General features: G+C 39.9%; 1 protein-coding gene across 1 annotated transcript in view; it reads left to right on the top strand.

Annotated features, from left to right (window-relative positions):
• SLC1A1 (solute carrier family 1 member 1) overlaps positions 1–12,163 on the top strand; it is a 63,108-nt gene extending 50,945 nt beyond the window's left edge. Inside the window, exons 8-12 of the mRNA XM_065047222.1 lie at positions 563–670; positions 5,486–5,608; positions 6,142–6,336; positions 6,860–6,994; positions 10,013–12,163. Coding sequence (XP_064903294.1) covers positions 563–670; positions 5,486–5,608; positions 6,142–6,336; positions 6,860–6,994; positions 10,013–10,259 — 808 coding nt within the window. The 3' untranslated portion in view covers positions 10,260–12,163. The remainder of the gene's footprint in view (positions 1–562; positions 671–5,485; positions 5,609–6,141; positions 6,337–6,859; positions 6,995–10,012) is intronic.
• The last annotated feature ends 1,918 nt before the right edge of the window (positions 12,164–14,081 follow it).

Here is a 14,081-nt window from a genome sequence, read left to right as displayed (position 1 = left end):
AAGTTTACTGGGGGAGGAGGGCCCCTTCATCAAGCAACACACTGATGACTGTACTACCCCAACATACTAAAATGATGCTTATTCTGTGCAGGTGACCCACACATAGCCCCCAGCGCTGCAGGGCAGCTGCTGTAAGCACAGGAGACCTTTCCCATCTGTGTGAAATTGCAGAATGCACAGATATTGGTCTCAGCCCTGCAGACTTCTGCCTCCACGTAAGCTTATGGTTATGCACAAACATTTGCTGCAATAGGGCAAGGCCCTCTCTCCTTCACTACTTCTGTATATTCTGTGACACCAGGTCACAGAGCACTTGTTAGACTATACATAGCGGTACATTTACTTTGATTTCCTAATTTTTCATTATCTCCATTGTAGTCTTGCTGAAGGTGAATAAAGTCAGTTGTATAATAGAACATAAAAAAAAGCTTCAGTTGTGTAACACAATATTAAAAAGATTTTTCATGTGTTGTAAGAAGTTATACTGTACAAGAAATTATTCCATGGTGAGCATGCAATATTTCTGAGAAGGCATTTTTAATTGCTTTGTTTTTCTTTCTAGGTATATGCCAATTGGTATTGTGTTTTTAATTGCTGGGAAAATAATAGAAGTGGAGGACTGGGAAATATTTCGTAAACTGGGTCTTTATATGGCTACAGTAATAAGTGGGTATGTAATTTCTCAAACATGAAATTAAATATATATAGGATGTAGAACTCAGTTGATAACAACTCATTTATCCACAACACCCAGCCTTTTCTAGGTCAGAGACAAAATTTCTTGTCAGTTGAAATCCTGTGAGAATGTATGAGGACGTTTTGAATGCACAGTTTGCTGAACGTATGTTTTGTTTTGTTTTAAAAAGTTCCTGCCTTGCATTCTAAAAATATTAAAGCAAAAGCTATTCTTGTATTCATTGTTTCATCCTGTCAACTTTCTGCTGCAACAGATATCATTACATTTTTGAGACTGGTAGTGCTTCTGTTAGATACTAGAAGCGGGAAAGGGTGAGGTTGTGAATTATGGGGGTTGGCAGCCTGCTGAAAATACATGAATATCTGGATTAAGTTGGGAATGTCCCTGAGATGTGTGTGTCCAGGTGTACCCAGGTGTGTCCAGCTCCATTGCCAAAGAGGAAACTGATCCCTTCCCACTTCTGTGCAGAGCAGGCGTTGAGAGAAGCCCTGGGGATTGCACTGTTTGTTAATTACTCCTTCAATCCAAAGGTACCCGGTGAAGCTGTAAGAGCAGCAGTTGCTATCTGAATAACATAGCTAAGCATCAAAACATTTTTTCTGCTCTTTGTCTGGACCCTTGGCTGTGTAGAACATTCTAGAGGAGGTTACACCTGCGCAGTACAAAACCTTGCAGTTATGGAGCCTTAGAAGGGGCGACCTAACTGCTTCAAGTGGTACAGGTTATAATGCTAGACCATCATGTATCTCTGAAGACTGTCCAACAAAGACCCCTTTTGATAGATAAATGGATATTACAGTCCCGATAAGTTAAATGCATTTAAATTTCTATTTCCAATTCAGTGAAGCAGGCTATCTTGGTTCATTGCCTTAGCATCCACTTGTATAATTCATTCAGTATACTAAGGATTTATTCATGTTTTGTCTAGAGGCTAGATCCAAAGTTGTTCAAGAGCTTCTTTCCCCTTGCTTTCTACATATGCATGCAATACTTCGAACATCATTCACACGCTTTCTGACAGCCAAGCAGAAAGAAGGGTAATATACCACTCTTAAATGCAAATTTCTCTATAAATAGTCAAGAAGCATCTCTTCTTTTGTGCATTAATCTTTGCTAGATAATAATATTTATTTCAAAGTTGGTGTTTTGTTTTATGCATAAGCCAGCATGTTTGGACTAGCTGTTCAAAAATCATTTGTGATATAATGACTTTCTAAGCAAATATTACAGCTCCAGAAATAGAACTGAATCATGACTTTTTCCAAATGTTACAGTGATGAGTGCAAGTTATGTTTGTCTATGCATAATGCATTTTTGTGAGTTCTATTTAAACTGGGAAAAGAAATCAAATTTATAAAGGATGCAAAAGTTGATGTTTACCAAGAGACTATAAATCAAGAGACTAATATTTTCTGTGTAACGTATAAATGAGACCGTGACCACGAGTTAGGTGGGAATCATTTACAGAATGACACTGCATCACTTCTGCAGGTTATTAGCTCAGAGGAGGAATATGTTGGATAGATGATTACTGCCCTTTGACTTCAGTTTTAGATCAGATAGCAAGGTTTACAGTTTTAGAACTGATAGCACTTTTTATGACTGTTTACCTATTAGTAGTTACTATTTGTACTACAACAGGGCATATCTTCCTTAAGATATGTGTGAAGACACAGTGTCTTCTCCAGACTACTTCAATTGCAAAGTGAACTACCACCACGTATAGTCTTCTGTTTAGCTGGTAATCATGGGCTTGACAGGCACAACAATTTTAAGTAGGTTCCCATGTGCTGTCAAAAAGATTGTAAATAGTAAGGCTTCCCAGCTTTACGTCCTTGGAGAGAAAGAGTCTCTGTTCCGCTGAACTGGAACACAAGAGGTTCCACTTAAATTTGAGAAGACACTTCTTCTCAGTGAGGGTGACAGACACTGGAACAGGCTGCCCAGGGAGGTTGTGGAGTCTCCTTCTCTGCAGACATTCAAAACCCGCCTGGACACCTTCCTGTGTAACCTCATCTGGGTGTTCCTGCTCCAGCAGGGGGATTGGGCTGGATGAGCTTTTGAGGTCCCTTCCAATCCCTGACATTCTGTGATTCTGTGAACTCCTTTGCACATGCTGTGGTTTTCCCGGATGGGGGCCAGGGTGGGTCTCTGCAGCGTTTCTCTTGCGGGATGGCCTGCAGCGGGTGATGCTTGAGGTGCTGTGGAGGGGGGACAACAGCAGCACATTGGCTGCAAAGCTGACCTCAGGGTGGGCATATTGTAATCAGATGACAAGAGCAAAAATGACATTGTACACAAAAGGCTATAGGCTGCAGGGAAGAGGTGCTTGTTATTCTTTTTCTTTCTTTGTGATTCTTAAGCACTGCTCTTCCCAACATCTTTTTTGTTTTCATCCTTATTTGCTTGACCTTGTCTGTTTGCAGTATGTACTGTTCATCAGCATCTTTTGTAGCAGTTTATCATCCTCCCTTTAAGCCCCATCCCGAGAGTTACAGGTTACCTTAAACATATTTCTTGTATTCCCTATCAAGAAAAATGTGCAAGAGCGTGAGGGCTGGTGTGTCTTATCCTCCTCTTTCTTTCCTTTGACTTCCCTCTCCCGCTGATCTGTCTCACTTTCCCAGCTTTATTATTCATGACCTTCCACATCCTCAGCCCTTGCAGCTCTCACCCACCATTGTCTGCAGCACATCTCAATCATGAGGGGACAGACTTCCCCCAGTGTCTCTGCTCCATTGGCCACTAAATATCTTCAGCCTCTTGTTTTTAATGGTTGCAGTGTCGGGATGAGGACATGTTAGCAGTCACAGAGGAGGAAAATCAAAGTAAGAGGCATAATCAAGGGCCAGAGGACTCACAGCCTGAGGTGGGGGAAAAACAAAGAAAAAGCTGCAGCAAGCAGACTCTGTCTTTCTTGTGCCTTTCTCTCTTCTGAAGGCAGCAAGGCAGCTGCATCTCTGGACGCTATGAGGAATGCCAGTGTGGGATTCTAAGGGACAAGAATCTTCCTATGTTATAATTGAACGCTATTAGAAATTTTGTTTTCAGTTCCTGCTGATGATTTTTGTTTTAAAATTTTCTGCTACTTGCTGTGAGTTGCATTTCCTTCTTGAAAATAAATATTGCTCCTAATTTGTTTCATGAAAATCAGTAGTAGCCAAGCAGATATGCACAGGTACTTTGTTTTATGTAATGCCGTGTCCGTGCTGCCACTAAAAAAGTGCAGATGGAATTCTTTAAAAGTTGCCGTTTGGAAGTCAGTATGCCTCTAATGTAGATCTCCTTGAAATGTTTGCTGTCATTGGCATTTTGTTAAGACACTCAGTGACACCCATACCACTTGATGTGTTTTCCTATATGTTCTGCAGAATTCAATTTGTTCTCAGGCAACATTGTATAAATTGTTAGGTTTCTTTCTAGAGGTCTTTACAAAATGTTATCAATACTTTTTGTATTTACATGTGACTAAATAAATCATTCTTCACATTGAGAGTGAAAACTTTAATGACTGTTGATTTTAAAAAGATAGTTTTTCCAAGGAAACAAATAGTTAGGTTTTGTGGGTGATTTTTGGTGCTGTTGTGGATTTCTGTATTGTGGCTACTGCTCTCTTAATTGCCTGGCAGAACAAACGGTGCCATGGTTTATCGCTATCTTTATCAGCTGCTCTGAAATCATAAAGCACTATTACAACATAGTATTATTCTGAAGAACATCTTGTGAGGACAAGATAAAAATCCCAAGGTCATACATGACAGCAATTCTGGGCTTTATGTTTGCAGGCTGTGGCAATTTCTTGTGACAAGACGCTGATGTTGCTATAATTGTTTGTGACCTTGGAACATAGGAAATATTTCACAGACCCTTCACATATATTTCATTTCAGATATACTCACAGCAGGCTGTTTACCTCCAATCTTAATGCCCACAAAGCTCTGAATTCATACGCATTCGGGATTAATGCACAATGTTCAAAATTAACACACAAGTTGAAGGATTAATTTGTCCCTGAGACTTACCCAAATATCCAGGCAGATACAGCTGATCAGCTGAAGTCAGGAGGACAATTTGATGTTCTGCATGTCAACACGCTTAATTGTAAAAAGTAATAGTTTCAAAATACAGTATTTCAGCATCTTGCAACATTAAATATGGTGAGACTACATATATCTCATTTGAACAGTCTGAAATGCCTCTTTACATTTTAATTGTACTCCTAAGCTTACGTAGTTTTCCACAAATTAAGCGTGGACTTTTTATTGGATCATGTTTGAATTTTCTGCAGAAAGATGTGAATTACATCTGTCCCTGACTGGGAACCGTATTTACCTTTAATTCCAAAACGTGTTCTATAATAAAGGCAGATAAACTTGCTTTGGTTTTCAGATTTGTCTCTAGTCTGCAGTCTCAGCAGTTGGCAGTACAGTGCAGTGTTGTAGCATTATTTTAAATCACTCTCTCTGTATAATTTTAAATATTATTTATTACTTGAGTTTCCTCATTTTCCATCAGTTTAAAATTATTTTCAATATATTAAGTAATTCTTGATCTAGTTTGGAAAGAGAGACAACAATCTCTCTCCTTTCCAAAAGAAAGTGTAGAACAGTCTGCATTTTTTTTAAGATGGTACACTCTCTGTATTTTGAACATAGGTGTCACTGAAGTCACCTTTAGTGTTTCAGAAGTGTGCTTGAGGACAGAACTAGATACCTATTATGATCGTCCTATTAGAACACAGCGATGAGATGGATCCATTTGTTTAACTAGTTCATTTTTATTTTGCAGACTTGCAATCCATTCCATTATAATTCTGCCACTGATCTACTTAACAATAGTAAGGAAGAATCCTTTTCGGTTTGCCATGGGGATGGCTCAGGCACTTCTGACAGCCCTCATGATTTCTTCCAGGTAAACAAAAGAAACATTTATTTTCTGTAATGTTCTTAGTAGTAATGGCATTGTTTGTGCTCTGATTTTATTGCTACTTTGTTAAATACACTGATTTCACCTGGGCAATTCTCAGTCCCCTGGAGATTGAAATATTACATTCATAATTATTTCTGTGGTACCCAAAGGGTCACTATGGATGGTGCTGGCCTCGCACCAAACACGAGTCTGCCTCTCCTGGGAGGACACAGTTCTTCGCGGTGCAGTTCATTAGCCACAGACTTGCTGGAGCTCAAGCTGTTGCGCTGTTTCTGTGACTACACACATCATGATAATTTTACCGTGTATTTTTTAGGATAACTAAGACTTTGTTATTTCTTCCCACAATTAGAAGAGATAACAAAATTTACTTTGCTTTTTCATGGTGCAGCCTTCCTGCCTGCCTTAGATCTCAGTTTGAGTCTTAGAGCAGATCAGGCTCTGAGGAGAAGGAAGGGTAAGGGCAATGTTAGGCTGTTGCCTGTGCTTACTTTGTGTGTTTATCTGTGTTCCAGTTCAGCAACTCTGCCTGTCACCTTCCGTTGTGCAGAAGAAAAAAACTTGATTGACAAACGAATTACAAGATTTGTTCTCCCAGTTGGAGCTACCATCAACATGGACGGCACAGCTCTTTACGAAGCAGTAGCAGCTGTATTTATTGCACAGCTGAATGACTTACAGCTGGATATTGGGAAAATAGTTACTATTAGGTAAGATTAAAGCCATCATATACATTTTGTTGAAGGTATTTTTTTTCAATGAATGATACATTAACTTTGGATACCTCACAGGAAAGTTGGAACTGTCATTCACAGCACGGCAAGTAACAGAGACTTCTCATTTTGTGGTCCAAGGCCTTGCTGGTGCGACCTGATGAGGAGATGGGATGGGCCAGCACATGCAGCTGATACACAGCATTGTTCTGGAATTTGCCTTTATTCTCCCACTGCAAATATTTGCAAACCAAACTTGGCCGCTACCTCTGATCTGTCCAGTTTGCTTCTTAAGAAGTCATGCGTTGTCTGTTATTCCATAGTGTAACCATAATAGTACCTATACATGACTTGTCCCATAAACTTGTTGGCAGACTTTGAGTAGACACTATTCAAGAGGAAAACTGGAATGTTTGGGGTTCTTTCTTGCAGTGAAATAAGACTATTCATGTCAGAAAGCAGAGTTTCTGTGAGAAACATTTATTCTGAATGCCTTTTCTGGGTTTTGTTTGGGATTTAGTGTCACAGCTACAGCAGCCAGCATTGGGGCTGCAGGTGTCCCCCAAGCCGGACTTGTCACCATGGTGATTGTTCTCACTGCCGTCGGCCTGCCCGCCGAAGATGTCACTCTGATCATTGCAGTTGACTGGCTTCTGTAAGTTTAAAGCACTTGATACTTAATTATTTTTCCTTTTTCTTAACGTTTACCTAAGTTGTGTGGGAATGTGTGAGTCGGAGAAAGAAAGCAACAAAATAATTTAGGATTTTTGCAGGAATTGGACAAAGATTCTTCTCATGGCCAGGCTCGTTCAATAGAGTTGAATGCAGTAGTGGCTTTATTCTGAGAGAAGTCCTACTGCATGGGATGGCATTGAATAAGCTCACATCCAAAGGTTGTATCAACTTTCAAATAGTGGCCACTACATTAATAAATCATTATTATAATACTTAGGAAAGATAAATTTGAGAGCAGCGAGGCGTGCCTTGAGTGTCAGCTGCCACCATGTTATGCTAAATTCATACACCATTCATAAAAATCAAATGCAGCCACAAGCAGAACATCTCAGCTGATTTCCACAAAGCACATAAAATCCATACACTGGTGAAGAGGGAGTGGAGCACAACATGAGCTAAGCAAAGCTGGTCCTGGACTCCACGGCACACCCTGACAGGCTGTATGTGTGTCCGTGGTGCCAGCGTTACTACACTAGGGCTGCTCTTCACTGAGAGCTTTTAGAGACCCTACCCCTGATCAACAAGCACACACAGGCAAACTCAGAAAGTATTCCTTATGCCTGATCCCAGCCTCACCTCAGAGCACATCAAAATCCCCCAGTCCCATTAAGCAGCTCTTTCTGGAGAGAAGCATTTTCACCAGCAATTTTCTTTTGTTCAGCTTACACCAAATTGTTCCTCTGCTACTTTTGCAAAAGCCCCAAGGATCACAGAGTGTATTCAGGCGTTCAGAAGGACATCAGCGTTCAGTTTTGACCCATGATTCACTGGGAAAGAGTAAAAGGATTCACAAGTTAAAGAATATCACTTCAGTTTGTAATACAGTTTTTTTGCCTCCTAAACTGTTCAAGCTTTAGCGCTCAGGTCAAGCTCTTGTTCACCTGCAGTAACTCAGTATCGATGACAGTTCATTGGTATCAGTGCAGAGATCTTAGTAATTTCTTAGTCTCTGCATGTCCTCTTCTTAGGCTGATATTGACACTCAAGCTAAGTGCATTCCTGTTCCTACCCCACCCTTTCTAATCATTGTCTTGAAGGGTTTCTGGCCGTAACTCGTGCGTTTCACAGGTATAAATTATTTATTTGATTATATAAGTCAGTTTTGCAAGCTGTAGAGAGAAATGCCAGTCTCCAGAAAACCAGGGCTGTTTAGCGGATCCAAGAATCAGCTTAACTTCTGTATAAGCATAATTGCTTCAAACGAAACAGCTCCAGCCATGAGTACATTCTTATCATCAACTGTCTGCAAAAGGATACAATAGGTTTGTGTGCTCCGCAATCTTTTCATTTTCTCAAGCTCTCTTCTTCTCCCGGTGGGCATTTAGTTTTGTTAAGGATGGTGAAGATGAGTACGAACCGCTGGCTCAGAGCAGGTATCTAAAAAAGAGTGTAAGGACAGAACAAACGTATATTGGTTCTTTTCCCAGTATTCTCCTGGCCTCCTGCAAACTGCAGCTCACAGAGTTACTGAGCTAGAGGTGGTTTTTGTTTTAACAGTTCTCAATAGATATCTTCATGGTTTCCATGAATGCCTCATTGCTTTGGAGGCCCACATGAACTTCTGGATTTTCACAAGTCTTGTGGAGGGGAATTCCACAGCTTAATAGTATGTTTCACAGGGACGTATTTAATTTTGTTTCTTTTAATCTACATCCCGATTCTTTGGCACAATACAAATACATGGCAGCGACCTGTTCCACCATGAAACAGACAAAGAATTAAAGCTGTTTCTGATTCTAACTGATGCATTTTTCAGATTAAGGTGTCTTGCTGAGCAAAGCAAATTAAAAATTAATTCAATGTACCAGGGATCATTGCCAGTGCGTTTTGTACCTCAGCAGATGGAATGCACATCGTGATGCCGTGTAGATTATTAACACTTCCACATTTTGTACTATTTGCCAAGAATGTATTCTTTTGCAACCTGCTAGTAGTGGCTCATTAACAATCCTCTAGTTAACTTTATTATGTACATTTGAGGAGTACTTCCATGTTTTTAATGAAGAAGAGAAAAATTTTGATAAGTATTATCAAGTATGAGTTTCCAATGCTGTTGATTTCCTCACTTGTCATGCTGGTCCTACCAGAATTTTACTTTACCCCTCTCTCTTCCTTTCTCTACCATATGTTTCCTTTCCAAATGGAGAACACATATGCACTGTTTAGCACTGGAGTTCACCAGTTGTAGCAGAAGAATGTGTGTATGAGACACACAGATTCGCTTCACTTTTGTTTTTGTGAATATATCCACCTCAACCCCTCTGCACAGACAGAGCAATTTGTTCTGCCACAAAGCCCTTGTAGTGCTGTGTAGCTGAAAAGAAACACAGGGAATCATGGCCTTCCACTGTCCCTACCTTACTTGCGTGCCAATTTTCACACTTCGCTATATTGCATGGTTTTGTTGCTCCTCTGCCAAGTAGTGGCAGATTTTTAAGGCCTGCAAGTCACATTTCTGTTGGGAGAAAAATCAATACTACAGAAGAATCCTATACCTTAAATGACTTGTTTAATACAACTCTCCTCCAACAGAAGCAGTTCTGTCACAAGGAGAACCAGCTTGAGGGCCTGAGAAGTGATACTTAAATATTTTGTAAGGCTGTGCAAAGCAGCCTGATTATTGTAATAACAGACTGGTACAAAGCAATTTGTCATGAAAGTGACTCCAGGTTTCTTCAAATACATGTACGGAAAATTCTGTTTCTTGTTCTACAAGAATTTTTTTCTTTTAATAGCAAAATTACTCCAAATATACACTGGAGGGAAAAAAAACCAACAAACCAAACAAACAAAAAACAACCAACCAACCAAAACACACAAAAACAAACACACACACACAAGAGACAGTTCTGCATTTGCTAGAGTAGCTTATTTTTACAAAAAGTGTTTTCTAAGCAACCTACAGAATTTTTTGTCTGACGACATCTTTATTCCATAGGGATCGATTCAGAACAATGGTGAATGTCTTGGGAGATGCCTTTGGTACAGGCATAGTGGAGAAGCTCTCTAAAAAGGAGCTGGAGCAGATGGATGTCAACTCTGAAGTCAATATAGTCAATCCTTTTGCCTTGGAAACAACAGTACTCGAGAATGATGAAGCCGAGACCAAGAAATCGTACGTCAATGGAGGTTTTGCTGTAGATAAGTCTGACACCATATCCTTCACTCAGACATCTCAGTTCTAATGCCAGTAGCTTTCGTGTAAAACGGCAGCACTAAAGGACATGGCCATATGCAATATCTCAGAAAGCTTAAAGGTTAATTGAGAATAAATTGCATCTCACATGCATTTGTTTTACTACACAGACTCTGATTCTCCTTGCCAGTTCTTTCTCATCACCTCTCCCAACAATTTTAACTCACCACTTTTAGTCCTTGCTGATAGGTTGAAGAAAAAGACAGCTGTAAAATACCTTCTTTTTTTTCTTTTTTTTGGCAAGAATATACACTATTGCTGGGGCTATGAAATGCCTCTTTGGAATCAGCATGCTTATAAATGGGGATCTTAGCTGCGACAGCTAAACATGTTTTACTCAGGAGTAGCACAGAATTCCACATCTTACCCACATTACAAAGCACCTGTATGAAATCCCTTCTAACATCCTTGCCTTCTAATCAGATTGCACTGTACTTGACAACTACTGTAATTCTATCATGTGCCAAAATACTAATTTCTGCAGCTGAGAGGATACCACTTGTGCGATTCAGGAAGGAACAGACCAGAAAGGCCTTGTTATAAGTATTTTATTGTGAACAGGGTTTCGTTTTTCTTTAATCATGAAATAATTTGGCATGGAAGAATTTCCACTGTTTATGTGGCTGGGTTTCCCCATGCCTTTCATGTGAATGCCAGCTGCCGAGATTGGCCTTCAGATGTGAAATAAATTGCGGTGGGTTTGCTCTTCTGGCATTTGAAGACTTTTTGTAAAGTGACACTTCACCAATTTAGGTCCACTTTGATAGCCTCCTGGTACATTTTCTTCAGAAGCAGAAATAACTGTTTGTTGTTGTTCACCTGTGACTCAAATCAAATATTTATTAGCCCAAAAGTAGGCAGAGGTCACGAAGATGAAAACGGACTGCATAGCAATGCATAGCGCAAATTCTAAATCTTCTCTCCTTGCAATAAAAACGGCTGTAATATCAAGAATATAGGAGGCATCCCTTTTTCTAGAAAGAAGCCACTGTCACTAAACTTTTTACACAGATTGGTTAGTTCCTTGCTCCTTGGTTTAGTTTGCCAGTTGAACATGTGAGTTTGTAGCTGCAACATTACTACAGTGCCAGCATGTCAGCTAAACTGTATCTTGTGAAGCATTTCTGGACCCAGAAACCAATGTGTTCAGGTGGCTTGCTATAGAGTAAGAAGCACCAGGAACTTCCTCGTAAGAAATCTCCATTTTCTAAAACATTTTATACAAGATTTCCATGGTGCAAATATCACTCTCTTAAGGGAGAAGTTGCTGTAACAAATTTTTTTGCCTTGCACATTGAAGTTGTTAGCCATTTTATATGTAAAGGAAACTGAAATTCATATACAGTTCTTTGTTTGGAAATAAGCTTGTGGTAAACCTGAAATTGCACTCACATGCTAACAACAAAAAAGCTTCAAGTTCCTGCAGTGCTATGTACTCAATTCAACCTACACTTTGTATTTAAATAAAACAGAAGCGTGCCAAAGAGAACTGATTAAGAAAATAAGAAAATATTTACTGTAGGTTTTGATAAATTGCACCTTAAATCAACAAGTCAATGAGACATAACGCTATATTTAAATTAAACATTGTAAACTATATGGAAGTGTTAATCTAAGCATCTGTATGTTTTTACAAAATAAAGAAAATGTACAGATTGAGTAAATCCATCTTTTATCTGTGTGGAAATAGTATGAGACAGTCTTTATTTGTACAGCTTTGCTTATGAGAAGAGAAAACCCACGAGTTTCCACAACTAGACTATTGTCTACGCTTTGTCTTTGCCTTTTTAAGTCTCCCTTTTATGATCACCCCATTATGTAGTCACCTTGTTATGATGTACTGTGAACGGTGTTCCTAACTAACGTGTTCTAAATAAATAATGTCTCTCTTTACTCTGGTTTTAAGCCTACCATCCTCTTCTTATTGTGTTGAGTTCCTTTAAGCTATTGCACGATAAACAAAACCAGTTGAATTTAGGATTTATCTTCACTAGTGACTCAGCTGTGGCTTTGGCAAGAATTACTTCCTTCTTCCAATAAAATAAATACTTGAGAGCACAGTGCTGAGATTGCAAGGAAGCCCTCTCTATATGTGACCTGGGTTGGGAGTATACTATTAAATAAATGCAAAGCAGGGGATTCTTTATTTGTTATTTATTTGTGTTTGTATATATTTACTTCAACTAAGCAGGGGTTGATGATGCTGTTTTGCCATCTATTCACCATCAAAAGACCAAACCATATACTGAAGATACTTTTAAGTCCAAGGATGTTTTTCCTGACACAATATTCTGAGTATGTACCTTCTATATATGTGGCAACATCCCGTGTGGACGATGTGTCCTCTTCGCTGTAGCCTCCTGGTCTAGAAGCTTTAGAGGGTGGTGGAGAGTCTCCCTTCAGAAAATGACCTGTGAGTTTTGGCCATTTACACTGTGTTGTTATCTTCCCATAAGGTCTTTGAGGCTTCAGAATGTATCACAGGATTGGACCCTGCCTTTTGTGTATCCTGTGAGTCTTTAAATCGTAGAAGGTGGTGTAATCCACTCGCACATTCCCCCTGAAATAATCAGGGGCTTGAACTGGACTCTTAACGCTGAAACAAGAAAGCAGCTGGACATAAACACACATGGGTCTCTCAACATGCACAGCTGGATCAGCTCCACAAGAGTCTGAGCTGCGTAAAAACAGTCTTGACACGTACAGTTCACTTGTTGCTTTCCCTGATAAGAACAGAAACTGCCCAGTTTGAGATCTTGAGAGATACAACCAGCCACTCCCACAAGCCCTTGGTCAGGTTCCTCCCGTAAGTTTCAGTTTTCAGGCACCATTTGACTGTGTACAATGTACTTTGGAGCATCTCCTGTCACTCAGTGAGATGTTGAACAGAGGAACATGCACAGCTGCTACAGACAGGCAATTTTCCTGGTTTTCTGTGTTTCTGCTTGCAGCTTTTCCTTGCTCAAGCACTTGGCAGCACTTGGTGAACTGCAGAGCACAAGGAAGGTGGTGGGGTTGCTAGGCAAGGAACAGCAACCAAGTCACAGCACCTTGACCATGGCACCAGTATTGAATGTTGAAATTGTGGAAAGTGTAATGGGGAAAGGCTGTGATCTGTTCATAAATACTCTTTCTGGAATCCATTGACTCCAGTCTCCATTGACTGTTGGCAAACGCAAAAAAGTCTTGAGTAGACAAGATTTTTTTTTCTGACCTACTGCTCCTCATAGAGTTTATCAAGTGTTGCACTGATCTTCACAGTCTCAACTGGCCCCAAAAAAACTACATCATCACCACCATTCAGAAAAATGTGTGAGGAGAAAGGGGCAACAGAGAGAAGCTGTCATAGACCGACCCTAATCCCCATTCCCCATCCCCCTGCTCTGCTCAGGGTGGGATGGAGGAAGAAGAGTCAGCAATGAAGCTGAACCTGGGAAGGAGGGGTTTGGGTGGGAATGTGATTTAGATTTTGTTTGTCACCATCTAACTCTGTTTTTAGTTAGCAATAAATCAGTTTTCCCCAAGTTGTGTCTGTTTTGCCTGTGACAGTAACTGGTCTGTGATCTTCCTGTCCTTACCTCAACCCATGTTCTTTCCTATCTTATTTTTCCCTACTGCCCTGTTGAGGAGGCGTGAGAGAGTGGACAGCTGGTGGCTGGCCAAGGCTAACCCACCACAATGATGTATACTATATATACACATATAGAATTATGAATTAGTGTATAAATGTTTATAAATGTATATTTTATTTATTTATACAAAGATACATCATACACTGTGCTACATGATACAGCTACTACTACCCTACACA

Source organism: Columba livia, chromosome Z, assembly GCF_036013475.1.
Source record: "Columba livia isolate bColLiv1 breed racing homer chromosome Z, bColLiv1.pat.W.v2, whole genome shotgun sequence".
Taxonomy (NCBI): Eukaryota; Metazoa; Chordata; class Aves; order Columbiformes; family Columbidae; genus Columba; species Columba livia.
Note: the sequence above shows the minus strand (reverse complement) of the source record. Positions and strands in the feature narration are given on the sequence as shown.